General features: G+C 39.5%; 1 protein-coding gene across 2 annotated transcripts in view; it reads right to left on the reverse strand.

The window, feature by feature from the left end:
• Positions 1-14,469, reverse strand: part of LOC130198648 (netrin-G1-like) — a 50,486-nt gene extending 36,017 nt beyond the window's left edge. The window contains exon 1 of one of the 2 annotated variants that reach the window (XM_056421882.1): positions 14,215-14,469. In XM_056421882.1, the coding sequence (XP_056277857.1) occupies positions 14,215-14,460 (246 nt within the window). In that variant the 5' untranslated portion in view covers positions 14,461-14,469. The remainder of the gene's footprint in view (positions 1-14,214) is intronic. The other variant, XM_056421881.1, reaches the window with a different exon arrangement.
• Positions 14,470-15,361: the final 892 nt, after the last annotated feature.

Genomic DNA, 15,361 nt, shown 5'->3' on the forward strand with positions numbered 1-15,361 from the left:
TAAAGGCATTATTGTGTATGTTTCTACCATTCTATGCAACCATTGGCTTACATTCATTTCTGTAGAGTATGAAAATAAATTAGCCCAAAGTCGCTTGAGTAATGTAAAGAAGCTGGCTGTTCTCATACACTGTTACTAGCAATGAAAAGTAAAGCACGAGAATTGAAATATAACCTACGAAATCAATTTGTATGTATTCACGTAATCATAAACCAGTTCAGGTTAGCATAAAAAATATAAAAATGGTCAAAAAACGACTTGCAGCCGCCTCTGTTTGTGTCCTTTGTAAAAACCAAAAGTCGACGTTTACTGATTTTGTCACGTAACTTTCGTACTTAAGTAACGACACTTTCATAGGCATGCGCCACCGGAACACTGATCGCTTATGTTGCTGGACATTGATAGGAAAGCGCACAAAAAAGTCCACACTTTTATTGTTGTTTAGGGTACGTGCTATACCCTTTCTTAGAATATGAGATCTTGGATACATTGAACTTTTCAAGCCTCTGAAAAACTAAAACAATCGAAACAAAACTTTTTTTAAACTACTCAAAAACAGCCGTAAAATTGTTTCACAGACATGTCAGTGCTAAAGAGGTCAGTATAGACCAACTTTTAAACTTTGACCCTGTTGCGATGTATCTTGTGTGTCAGTAGTGCGATAGCAGTAACTGCTTTCAGCGCCGATATCTGATAAAAACACAAACTTCTCCCGATGCTCGTGTTTTGATATGCCACATCCAAAGCACTCTGCCTTTTGGAACGCAGCCCTCGCCAAAGCAGTCCCTTTAAGGACTCCAGTACAGCCAGTCTGGGCTTTTGAAGTGGGCTGCTTTGCAAATCAGCCGCGCCGCCATCCAGCCTTGATTGGGATTCACAGGACGTGAGTAGACGAGGGGAAACACACTCCAGATTATTAACACCTGGCCTCATTATCGGTCCCACTCGGGTAAATTTACACCGCTTTATTATCATGGGGTAGAGTGGTGGACTTTCATGTGTGTGTGAAAGCCATGTTAATATGTGTATTTATCATTTCTGTGTATTTGTGTTTATCTGCTTATGAGCATATCTGCATATTTCCCTTTGTATTAGTGTGTGTGTGTGTGTGTGTGTGTGGCTGCGCGTGTGAGCTTGGGTATGTTTGGGATTAGATACCCTCTGATGTCAGGATTCAATAAAACGCTTTAACATTGCTATAATAAGAGGATGTTTAATTCTCCTTTCTTCATCTCTCCCTCTCTTTGCGGCGCTCTGTATTCCAAAGTAGCTTCTGGATGAAATGGTTTCCTGCTTGTGTGGTCAAATATTATCTCTCTCTCTTGTCAAGATACTTTAGAGAGAATACTTAACACGGGCAGCTATGTGTGTAAAATAATCACATCAGATGAATTCATCTCTTTTGATCCTGTAGAGATGGAGCATGGCACTAACAATGCCAGGGTTGTAGTTGTGTGTCTCATTATTGGCTTTATCTTGTGATAACGATGGCCTCCCCCATTTCAGACGTATTACGGTAATGTTTTTGATGTGCTGGTACCGCACAGTTTTTTAGTATGTCGTCGAACATAATGGCTGTGAAAAAGTTCCCTCCAAACCTTTTCACATGCCTGGATTTCCTGCATTTCCTACAGCAGTGACTGTCATCAGGCTGAGTCAGCCCAGCTGGTGGTTAGATTATTTAATTTATTTGTAAGATAATAAGATATGAAATGGATTTTCCTTCACTAGGTTTGTGTCCATGTCTGTGCAGTGTGTATTAACCTCGGTGATGTTTGCTTATTGGGAATTTACTTTTTTTGTACTTCATTGTGGTCGTTGGCAATCTTGGCTGAAGAGGTCGTCCCTCTTTATGTAATCGGTTAGAAATGGTTGGTTCGTAAAGTTGTGTTGGAACAGATGGAAGAGTTTCTCACCATAAAATATTGCTGGCATTCAAATGTTTGTTATGTTGCTGTTAGGACCATGCTTCAGTGGGATTACCCTCACTGGTTTGCCTAACTCCTGTGCAGTGGTCTAGTCCAATTAGGCTGCAGCCAGGGGGGGCAGATAAATGCAACGGACTCGTTCGAGATGAGTCAGGCCTTTGCAGAATCCATCACTGGAGACCGCTGCATAATGCATGACAGTTAGATATGCGTCTGACTTGATGACTGTCTTTATGCACACGTGAGCAACAAGATCGAGGCGGCCACCGTTTTTAGAGCCAGGCGATGCAGTCGTTCTCCACAGACTGCAAGACCCAGGGCATTATGGGAATCGCCTGGCTGCCCCCTAATCAAAGAGCTGATTGAAATGAAAATGTTCGCTGTAATTGTAATAATTAATGCTAAATTATAGCCCATTAGTCTAATTATCTGGTAACAAACACATTGTGGGTGGTTGATATCAAGAATACAAGTAATTTATATACTTATATATAGTATTATACTTGTTTACATGTACTGTAAGGAACATAATCGGGTGTTTGGTTTCATTTCAGCTCGGTGTGAGTCGTTACTGTCTGGTTTGACAGATAGGTCATTCAAATGACCAGCAGTCCGCTCACTTGTCGCTTCTTTCGGGAAATGCAGTGATTCAAACTAAGTAAAAGTAGAAGAGCTTTGAGTAAGGGAAAGGCTGCTCGCCGCATTGACAAATTCATCCAGTGTAACACGCCACAGAGATCCAGGGAGTGGCCAGTCTTAGAGCTGCAATGTGAAAACCTTGTCTGTGTAGATCACAGCACACGTGTAATGCGTAAATGATGCAGAGATATAAAAGTCTGAGGATGCATTTAAATCAGAAGGCCAGTTAAAATTCACATCTCTAGTTTATTGCCTCATTTAACATGCAATGTGTTTGTCACAAGCTCAATTTAAATGTTACAATTAATGTTCTTATAATTACGGCTAGTTTAGTACCCTTTGTATGACACAATACTAGCCTTCAGATACATTGTATGTTCATATATAAAGTGTGTGTGTTATATTTACTCGTATTTATTACCTATTAACTATTTACAGATTGTTGTCAAATGTGAAAGCCTTATTTTTTTGTTGATGTAAATGGCAAAGTCCTTAGTATAGGAAGCTGACCTTTGCTTAGCAAGCAGACTCCTGAGTACTAAATCCTGATTGTCATTGATCACAAGTGTAATGATATATTATGCAGCACAGCCTGAATTACACACACCCAACTTTCTTGATTCTTCTTTTTTGCTCTTATGCCAAACAGAAAATGAAAGTTTAATCCATTTGTTACCCCTGAATGCCTCCGTCCTAACAAATGAAAAAATTCTAAAATCATTTCATTATTGATTTTGAATCTTGCATATAAGCAGCTTTAAAATACATCAGTCTGCCGCTGAGGGATTCTAAGTGCTCTCTCGGTCAGAAGAAAATCAGAGGACACACTTTTACAATGAGATTCAGGGGTCATCGCAGAGAAATTGATAGAAAACTGGGATGAAATTGAGAAAGCGAAAGAAAGAGCAAGAGATGGCGAGAGTGAAATTGCGGCATTGTTCATCAGTGTGTTAGCTCATAGTGTGTCAACTCGTCCTCCATCTTTTCAAACTGCATAGTTATGAGAGACTTTTATTAATTTGAAAGGCCAAAGTGAGGAATAAAGCATTACTGAAATGTCACCCGTTCACTGAGCACGATGAAATCCCACCAGTCTCTTTTGTAAACGGGTATTCTTCCCATCTGCACTTTCATCCCTCCTCTCGGAACTACAGCTCCGTCTCTTTAGGTCTTTCTCAGAGATCGATACGGCTTGACAACATGGTGACTGGGTTTCCTGAGGGGATGTGGGTCACAACAGTTGCCTGTCATCTGGCCATTATTGCTCCATTTCGACTCTTGCCTCTTCGACTGGGCTCATGATAAAAATTAAAAAAATGAATACAAAAATATCAAAAATCTGCCAGGCTTGACCTTTTCATAAAAACACGGCCAGTGATCCGACTTCTCTGGAAGTCTCGAGGGAACACAGTGCAAAGTTGATGTGCTGCACACATTACAGTAACACCGTCAGGCATAGTTCAACAGTTTGTGAAATACGCTTAGTTGCTTTCTTTCCAAGATTAGGATGAGATCAATCTCTTGGCTGAGTGTAAAGTATAGCACTGGAGCTGGGATGAACTAGCTTAGTTTAGCATAATGACTGGAAACGGGGGAAAGGAAATAACTTGGCTCTGTCCAAAGATATCCTTCCATTTCTTTTATTAGCCTTTCTGAACATATATAATGTGTTCCTGTGGTTTAACCTCCATATTCTCAGATAAATTAGCCTCTACTGCTTCACTTCCTATCTAAAAACAAAAGCTTTGTGATTTCAAAATAGTAGTAAAAGGATTTATTTTAGTAACATACATGTCTAAACTAACTGCGGCCCAACTACAAATGTGTTGAGTTGTGATGTTTGACCTTGTGTTCGTTCAATTGTCTTAAACAAAAAAACTAAAACAGAAGCTCTAAATATTACACATTTAAAGAACTACCATCATAGATTCATAAGGTGAACCAAACAACAGACTACTGAGTCAAATAATGGTCCAAGACTGGATTTCTTTTCTTTCTTTCTTTTTTTCACTTCATCAATATTCAGTGAAACAAGACGAGAGTCTATGAGACAAGTAGACAAGACCAAACCGAGCTCGGGTGACATGACAGGATTAACACTGCAGGGCAACACATGAGTTGGTACAGTGTGAAAGAGAGAGAGCAAAGGTTTGGTCCTTGTGTCGGGCGAGTGTATTAGAGAAAGGGCCGTGTCGTCTATTGTGAGATTCTCTTGTTAAGTGCATGCAAATATAGAGGGGTTATTAATACCTATACTTCTTATACTAATTATGATAATACAATAATAAATAATATTTATAGTAGTAATGCCATTACTAACTAACCATAATAATAATAACAACAACAACAACATATATTATGATAATGTTACAAATAATAGTAATAATTATATAATTATATTGTTACAAAAGTAATCAGAGAGAAAATGGGGAATGAATAAGTGGTTGAGGGTTGATTAGTGATATTCCAGTTCCATATGTAAGTACACTTCATTTAAAATAAGTACAATATTTATTTGGTTTGTTTTATTAATATATATAGAAATATTTTTTTTATAGACCAGCTATGTGGTTCTTTTCATTAATAAAATGTCGATGTGAGTTCGACAGCGTTTTTTGTACTTCTGGATCAAGCAACTTCTGCTTTCACTTTGGAGCTCTACTGCTGGAGAAGCACTCAATTATTCCAATATAAATCACTAGATGTCAATTCTACATCTCTGCTCAGGTCTGGTTTCAACTCTGCTTCTGCTTCAAGCCTTGGCTCCAGCTAAGATAGTTAATCTATCAGAAACATTTTGACGTGTAAATATAAGAAGAAAACATTGTTTTAAGAAAGTGATATCTGTGTCATGAAATATGTTTTGCAAAACAGTCACATGCCATCCTTAATAGACGGTGAAAAAGACGAGTTTCTGTCTGTTTTCAGACCCTTAAATGTCACTATGTAACACTTGGCCAGGGCAGGAGACACGACATATGTGTGTTACCCAACTGTATCCTCATCAGTATCGTATTCTAGCTTGTGTTTTACATTCAGGAAGAGGTTCTGCTGTGCTTCATGTAGGCGAATGTGTCCTTTTAAAAAAAGCCTGTCGTTTTAACACAGCTGCATTGCCACCAACACAGACTTTGAGTTTGAAGCTTTCAAAGTGTTCCTCTCCCATGAGAGAACTGCTTGATGGCTTGACACTTCTCAGTCTGGCCAAAATGATAGGCCGCGTTGCGTGAGAGGAAGTCCTTCACATGCGCATACACTTTGAAGAAAAAAACCTTTGACAGATGAGTTTTTTCCGGGCAGCAGCAGAAAGCCAGCCCGTCAAATCGCTTTGGAGTAATTAAATTACTGTGTCTTTTACAAGAATCCCATTCAGCTTGTCAGGCATAACATGATGCTGAATGGATGTACACACATTGAGGGCTGGGGGGAAGTATTCATTTCAATGGTGAAGGAATTCCCTTTTATTTAAATACAGTAAATTCAGTGTGGACAGTCTTTTTACCCACTTATTTATTTATTGATAAGGTAGCAGAGCTGAGATGTACATGGCAAAACTGGATAGGCAGGAAGCCCTCTGAGCTCACGGGTCACCACATCAGCGTAATCAGTGGGAAAGAACTTCATCCAAAGCTCTCCAAAAACGATGGTCTTGCTGCTATTGAGACAAGCTGAAATAGCAGATAGTTGATTGTGTACTGAGGTGTAAGACAAAGATGCTGATTCCCCAATGAAACATTTATGCTTGCCTTTGCTTTTGCCAAAAATGCGTTGGCATGTGAGTCGACAACACATTATTTAGATGTGGCTGGGACGACTGGATGAAAGGAAGCTGAGTCACAGCGTGGCGTAACAGGATCTCCTTTGAATCATTCCCAAATAGCATCTTATCTCCTGCAATTTGGGTCCCCGAGGGGGAAATGCTAATGAAATTCAACTTTGTCATCCTGTTTCAAAATTCTAACCTAAAGGGGGGAACATTTATTTTTATTTTTATGGAAGACCACTTTTTTTCTTCTTCCACAGGGAGTAAACAAATTGAACCGACCGAAAGAGTTCTCTAAAGGTCGGTCTCTCAGATAAAACAATATGACATCACTTTGAAGTGAGCAATTACAGACCGAGTGCTTTGGTGAAATGAGCATACAAGGTTCATTTTTGTATCGGGTACCTCATGGCAAGTGAAGCAACCATAAGAGAGAATCGGTATTTAAAAATATTACAATATTCAATAAAATATACAATATTCACAAGAATATGCTCTGAAACTGTGAGGAAAAATAAATTGACGTTGGTTTTATCATTCCATAATGAAAAGATGTGTTCCGTTATCTTTGCCTCACTTGAACTAAATGTGTCTCGATCCCAGCTGCGTTTAATGGAAATATATGTAGCACGTTTTATTGCATCATATCAAAGTGAGCAAACATAACATCCAATTTCAAAAGGGGTTGACAGTCGGCCCCGCAGCTCGGTTCAATCACAAGTCGGTGAAAGTTGCAAATACAATATACAACTGTACAATCTGTTTCACAGCATGAACTATTCGTGAACAAAATATTATAGGCATTCAAGAATTTTAATAGGTAAAATAATCCTGTATATTAATTTGTATTGGTAAAAGGAAACCAGCTGTTATTTGTGCTAAGTATGCGATTATATTCCTACATATTCCTGCATTAAATATTCCAAACTGGCTTTTCAAGTACTATGACTACTTATAAATGCATATAGGGGCTCCAGTTAAGACGGGAGACATGCATTCAATCGTTAAGCTGTTCAGAAAGTCTCTGTAGTCGAACCACAAAGCCCATCACTTCCTTTTGTATACTCGTGCATAATTCATCTGTATTTGTATTTACAACCCTCTAATAATTACCATGTCACAGATCCCAGGGAAGTATGCCAACATCTCTCTATCTGTCAGGTGCTCGCCTCATATGAAGCATCCTCCCTCCACATGTCAAAACAAGGCATTGATATTTTGCATCAGCTGACAGAAAACAAGGGACAGGGAAATTAAAAAGCCAGGAGACAAAAAGAGGTGGCAGGCGAGTAAAAGAAAAAATGATAACTCCCCCTTCACCCCCCGCTCCCCCCTTCTGGAGCCAGGAGACATGTTGCATGTCCTCCTGGTGTCTTGGTACGCAGTGGTGCGGTATTGATGTGCGGGGCAGGGCCAATTGAGAACACAGTCAAGGGCACAGAGTTGACAGGAAGCTAAACGCTCCAACTGTTTCCTGTCCCCAAACAAATAAAAGAAGGAAGGGTGTAGGGCTCATATAGATGGAGTTTCTGGTATGACCTCTGACCTGCTCCAACATTCAAACAACTAGAGATGCTCAGACTGGGTTGGCACAGATATGTCAGAAGTCACTTCCTATCATATATAATAACTGTTTGCTATTTTATTTAAGTCTCAGAATTCAGTATGTGCTATAAAATGCCCTTTAAAAGGTCCACAACTAAATGGAAACAAGTGTACAGTATACTACCTTCTGCTAATGTAACATATATTGTGTTGAATACACACTATAACTATATGCTGAATATCCTAAAAAATAGGACTCATTAAAACACTTCTCGCTGGGTTGCTAATCCAAATCAACTTCTCTCTGCTCGTAATTTTGCCACCACAATTGTAGGTTGGGTAACACTGCACCTTTCAGTGATGACACAGAATGATGATGATTCTCACTACAGACTAAATTACATACCGTATATGTTATAGTCCGTAGTGTATGAGTGAAAAGGGACTGTTTAGGGGCATTTCTATTGTCTCAAAAACAGATGAGTTGGCTAGTTGGATTTGAAGGTTATTAAAGTTCACTTTTAGTATAGTAGTAAACCTGTATCATAAAAGTTCATGTGACCAGTTTGCAATAGCAAATATATTTGATAGGATATTCAATCACACAGCATTTAAAGGTTGTGTTGCCATTTCTGATTTTTTTGGACAGGTAGCTTGGAGGCAGGGAGAGAGAGAGGGGTTGACGTACGTACACCAAAGGCCCTGGACCTCTACAGTAAGGACTCAGCTTTGATATGTAGTTTGTGCGCTGCACCCGTTGAGCTACGGGGTGCTCGACATTTATAAATTAAACATGTCTGCAAGTATACCAAGTATAGTAGAAAAGCAGAACACAACAAAGTCTAACTATTAACATGACACCTATTATGAGCAAACAGTTGCCCATATACACATCCAGCTGACAGCAACACACATTTCCTGTTGTGTTCCTGACTATGCAATGAATTTAAGTCTAATATTCACTCTCCCCTTTGCTCCACTAACTCCAGAAGGAACCAACACGCTAAACCTCTCGTAAAGTAAACCTCAACAATGAGCTGGACGATGCTTTAAGACTTCATAGAGCTGAGAGAAACCTCAAAGTGGGTTCATCACAACAAATAACCACTTTCTGTACGCTGTACCAAATGTCAATTTGTACACTGTCGCACGTTCGTACAAGTCGGAAACAATCCTGGGCAGCATATCAATCTCAGGAATCTAATTCTACAAATATTATACTATGAATATTAGTGTGGGCTAATGTTTATCTGCAAATGTGAGGAAATACCAGGTTTAAAATTAATTAATAAAAATAATAATAACACTTTCACATTACCAGTAGTCATTTATCCATTTTTGATATAAAGACATTTTTGGGGGAGCTTAAAGGTTAGGGAGAGATTGTGTACTTGGGTAATGTTAAAAGTCAACAATGACTAGTCGCACACTCAGGAATGCTTTTACATTTTCAGTATTTAACCTTAACCCCAATATTTTCCAAAGCGTACCTGATGTATGTCTTTTTGCCTTAAATATGGGATATCATTTATATCGTGATACACAATTAAGTTGTCTAAATTGATAGTAACCACACATTTCTCAAAGAAATCTCATCTTTTTGCTCCAACAGTCTTCGTTAAATGAGAGGATACTCTTTGTCAAGCGTTTGCTTAACACAGTGGTGTACAACACTATGTGGTTATTTCATATAAACTATTTATATATAGATATATGTCTATATCAATATATGAAGGGCCTATATTGTGGTAGAGGATCTTTGCCAAACTGCCCAGATTTGATGTGGGAAGTGCGATAAGAACTTTTGTGTCCGGTTATACTTCCTGAAAACTGCCAGTGAACTATATCCAGGCAGCAATTACGTTTCCCCCCAAATGTAAATGTCAGAAAAATATTTTGTTGGAGATAGATTTGAGACACTGGCCATTCAGCAGACTCACTATTTCTGGCAACGACCTCCCACTGAATGAAGCAACGGTTCCTTTCCTTCTCTTGTCTCTAATCAATTTAAGTCTATTACGGAAAATTCTTGTGAGCATGTCAGACGAAGATTAAAAGTTCACAATGACCCGGCATTGCCAGCAAAGATAAGTCTGCTGCATTGACTGTCAATAACGTGGCAGTCTCCGAGCAGCTTAGTGGGAGCTCTCGTCTCGTCTTCCTCCCTAAGCTTGAGAGGAGGCCGTGTGGTGAACTGGCAGCCTGCAACTCCTTTCATCCATTCTATAAAGTTCAGATGAATTACACGAATCTACCCAGTTAGACTCTGAGTTTCTGGAATAAGCACCATTACTAATTCTGTCTCTCAAATGTTTATACAATTGCCAACGTAACGCGGAGGAATCAGCAGCATGGCTGCAGATACGGTGGAGCGTGTGAGCCGATGACTCCCGACTCATTTAGATCTCCTGCCAGATCACTGTACATGTTGTTGGAGAACAGAGTGTCTCTCAAATGTGGATTTTTTTTCTCCCTGCCACGTTTCAAACCACTGGGTGAAAAGTTCTCTAATGAGCCGGGTACTAATCCAAACACTACTCCACCGTGGCGGTCTCTGTTAGAAATGCTTGTCAGGGTGGCCTGCTTAACAAAACAGAATGTATTTACCCAGCCGATTCAGATTGAGAAAATGTTAAGACGCTGCGGCAGCCATCTGCCAAACGCTTATTTACATGTTGTGGGATAAACACGCCCATGCCCATTTATTTGGCAATCACAAAGGATTTGGTTTAACTGAATTGCATAGAGTATGTAGTAGCAAACCTCGTCTATCTCAAAGATAGACGAGGTTTGCTACTTTTGTGAATTGCCATTAAATCCACCAAAGCCAACCTGATTTGGATTTGAGAGGCGAAGGGCTGAAATGAAATGCACTCTTATGTTTGTTAACCCAATCAGAAATGATTATGGGGGTTTGGTTCAGCAGGCGATCCTTGCATTAACAGCTATTGTGTGTGTGATGTGATAGTGTGTTAATTGAGACCATTCAGAAGGGTCTAATTGGATCATTTGTGATAATTTGTTATCATTAAAATACTGAATTTGAAGAAAAAAATGTCAACACAATGTATGTCATAGAAATATTACACAAATCAGGAAAAGTAATGACAATTATGCTAGCCTTTCTCTTAAATTAGGGTATATCTATTAAATTGTCTAACTTGCACATTTCCTCAAAGACCCGACCAATGTTGTTGAGTGATAGTGAGTGACAACGCCACAGGAGAACAGCCTTAATACCAACACACTTTGAAGAACCCCTGAAGGCCTGCAGCTAAAAATATAAACAGGGCTAACTCCCTGAAGCTGAACACCTGTCCTAGACAATGTTTATTCTGGACTGCTTTATGACTTGTCCTAAAGACTCTAGAGAAAACACAGACCTGGTATTGGATTAAAAGCCAAAAGGGTTTCTTTACTATTTAATCCAAAAATATAAACAACCTCAAACCTTAATGTATAAAACATCCACTCTTGAATGATGAATGCACTTTAGATGAACGAAAGAGTGTGTCATAACTATATTCAGCAGAGCTTATTTTAAAAGAAAAAACAAAAAACCTCCTCGAGCAACAGAGATGGGAATCATAAGCACGAGCCGGAGAGAAGGGACGTGGAACGAGCCATCCTGGACTCTTTGACCATCCGCTATGAGGGAAACCAACTCCTGGGGAAAGTGATTAGACCAGGCTCACTGCTGGCAACTTGGTGATGGACTAAAAGAGCTCATTTGCATGCTGCTCTCATCTCCAACAGACTCTCAGGAAGCACCGTTGGATAAGGTCACCAGTGTCAGTCTGCCTTTGTGCCAGCTGAAATGTAAACAGATCAAACGCACAACAGACGCTTAAGCGAGTGCTGGAGGAGCCGGTGTATTTGATCATCTGGACAATGATGACCTCAGACTTATGTCAAAGGTGATCCTGGCATCCAGACAGTCGGATAGAGAGACGTCAGAACGATCGGGTAACCATAACCTTTTAGTCAAGGCAAGTCAATGAAAATGTTAAATTCTATCCAACAGGAACACTAATCTTATTATATAATATAGTCTAATAGTCTAATTATGGCAGGTGGGTAACCTTTGTCCAAAACACAAATAGTGCAATTGGAATTAAGAATTGTTTAGACTATAATGTAAAATGCGCTTTTAAAATTATTAATCAAATCTAATTTTGCCGGTTCCAGGAGGTGAGATTATTTTGTCCAACAGTTTGAAAGAAATTGTCAAACATTGGCAACGCTGACACCTAATAGAGAATGTTTATCATGTTCCTTATCTTATTTAAGTATATAACATGTTAACACAGCTAAATACACGTCTGGTTTTGTGAATTTCAAGCTGTTCACAGTGAAACGTTGAGGAGTGATACTCGTTACCCAGAGAGGTCGGAATGAGACATCTTTTTTTTAAACGTTATGTTTCTATGTAAAGACCTGGGGGACAACATTAGCAGAGTATGTGAGAACATCATTAAGTAGCATGAGCATTGCTATGACACAGTAGCTACTGAAGGTACACTGAATGTCTCCACATGCTGCTTTCGCTTTTTACTGAGTGTGAACAGTGAATAAAGACCTACCCGGCTTTACAGGAACACTGTAGTCGCCTCACTTCATTGTCTTCTGTTGTGACTGCCAGTTGATGTGGTTCAATTAAATGTCATTAGATAATGTTTATGGAGAGTGTGCAGTTATTGACAGTGTTGGATCCATGATTGCTCTGACAGCTTGACACAAGCAATGGTTAAGCAAGCATTACTCAATAAATAACTGAGCTACAATAGTGGTGAGTAATATGGTTTAAGTATTTACGAGTCATATTTGTATCTATAGATGTATACATTCAATATTTGAATTTTGGAACAATAATTATACACCAAATTCTGATAAGGAAATTGAAAAAAAGAAAAAGTCAGATTGAAATGACAAATTATAAAAATAATGAAAGGATTGTGTATGCAGTATACTGAATATGTAATTATAATTCCAATGAATCCAGGACAAAGCTGTGATAAAGCATCTTTAACCACCAACAGTGTATGCCATTTGACTCCCTATGTCTCTATTTTGCTCTTTATATTCTCTGCGTTATGTTAATGTTGCATATTTAGGATAATCAACTGGGCTGATGGAGATTTCAGTGTTCAGTTGGATATAAAGCTTCACAGAACGTCACACACGACTGGCGGCCGGTTCCTTTTTCATCCTACAGTGGCATTAAATGTCCCAATGCCATCTGGAGCTACGAGGATAAAAACTCTCGTTTTTAAGATGCCCATTTTAATTGGCAAATATTTATTCCAGGAGCTCTCTGCGGGCACACACACAGCTTTTAACGAAGCACGTTAAAGCCCATGGGCTCTCGCTGGTACTTTGAATGTGATTCTAAGCAAATGCAACCTGGGATTGAACTGTTGATTAGGACGAATAGAACCACAACGCTGAACATTGAAGTGGTAGTGCATAATAAAGTAGATACAAAATAAATAATTGAAATAAAGTAATAATAAATGTAAAAAAATATATTATCATTATTATTAATTATTATGAACATTTAAAATTATAAGTAAAAAATAAATTATTAAATGAAGTAATAAAGTATATAATAAAAAATAAAGTAGTGCATAATAACCCATATCCGTACAATGTGTGTGTTTGTGTGTGTGTGTGTGTGTGTGTATGTCCAGTATGTGCACTCATGTACAATGCATGCATGCCTGTGTGTACTCATGAATGTCGTACTGGTTGGCAAAATCCAATATCATAATATTATTATTGCAGTTTGCTGCATATTTTAGGAGCAGGACAAAGGAACAACACGCTGCGTTTTGCCAGAGAGTGCAACATCTTTCAGATGTTTTCTCCCATCTCTAAAATTATCCTGTCGTGGCTCCATAGAATTTACAAAAAATGTGTATACACACAAGACATTTGAGACATTTTGCTCAGAGGAACCTCAATACTATCACAAATATGACTTCACATTTATCTCAGTTAGACCAGATGGATGAGCTCAGAAAAGTGATGTCATTGTTCTTCATTCTCTGTGACCTGTTGCGTGTGTGCACTGTACGTCATCATGCATGCGTGTGCATGTATCTCTACACCTGCTTCTCCAAGATGTGTGCATATATTGACTCGTGACTGTGCTGCTGCTGCTGCATGTTGGCACTTAGCACTTCTAATGCATGAGACCAGGTGTGCAAACGCATCTCTGCTGCAGTGGCAGCATGTTGCCTTGTATACACTGCTCTCCATCCCTGACCCAGTACGCTGTGTGATCCTGCCTACGGCCTCATTTGTCTCCATCACAGGACAGGCGAGGTTACGACTCACCAAAGCGCAGTACGTTTCAGGCGGATCTCCACACGTGATATTTGGGGGGTCGAGGGCCACTCGCAGGTACTTTGTCATGTCGTTGGCTTCTGGCTGACAGGCCATGTAGTCCCACGCCAGGCCCTCCTCTGTATAGATCTGGGACTTGCACACGTCATAGTGTCCCCAGGCCGCCGGGTAATGTTGCATGGCATGTGACATGCTGGCGCACACCGCTTGCAGAGTGAACAATACAGGCCAAATCATCGCTGGTCTCGTTCTGTGTGGTTTCCGTGGAACTTCTTATTTTTGTCTTTTATAGCTGCTACTGCGTCACAAAAAGGACAATATCTCTGAGAATGTTCTAATTTAACTGCAGCTTTGAGCGGTGCAACAGCGCTTTTGGGAACTGTGGCATCATGTCGCTACTTTTGTGTGGAGCAGCTTTAGGCAACGATGAGCTACCATTCGGTTGTTTTGTATTTGATTGCCGTCACTTCGTCCAGGCTGATGAGATGTGTCAGGAGGGGATCTTCTTCACAAGTGTTGGGCGTTGATGAAAGGGTCAACCAATGGTCAGCTGTGACGTGCAGAGGGGAGTGACACTCCTCATAAGTCAGTCGCTGTCAGATGTCGTAGCTTGATCTCGTGCCAATTGTGGTTTTTGCAGCATCCTAAAAGAAAAGAGAAAAAAACAGTTTGATGAAAAAACATTTGAAACACTTTTATCTCTACTGTAATATTAACAGACATTCCACATGGTTTAAGGGCACTCAGGTGGATAAGCTGTGCGTCGCACTACCAACTACTTCACACACATACGTAGTGTGTACACACATATATAAATTACAAAGCAGTCCACTGTTTATACGTATCCCTTAATAATAACCTTGCCACAATCACTGTATACTATTCAAATTGAGCTGGTTCCACAAACCCTAATCTCCATTTGATTTTCACAGAAAAAGGCTTATTTCCATCTGTCAGGTCACACCATTTAAATCATTGCTTTTTCCGATTCTCTTGCTCCTTTATACTCAAATGTAGAGTTGCGTATGCACCACTGCCTTCAGAGGCATTTGGGAAATATTAAAGTAAAATTGGAAGACAGAAATGGTCTATTTGAGGGATAGTTGGTTTCTCTGAGCTTTCACAAGCCATCAGTCAG

Source organism: Pseudoliparis swirei, chromosome 8 (assembly GCF_029220125.1).
Source record: "Pseudoliparis swirei isolate HS2019 ecotype Mariana Trench chromosome 8, NWPU_hadal_v1, whole genome shotgun sequence".
NCBI lineage: Eukaryota > Metazoa > Chordata > Actinopteri > Perciformes > Liparidae > Pseudoliparis > Pseudoliparis swirei.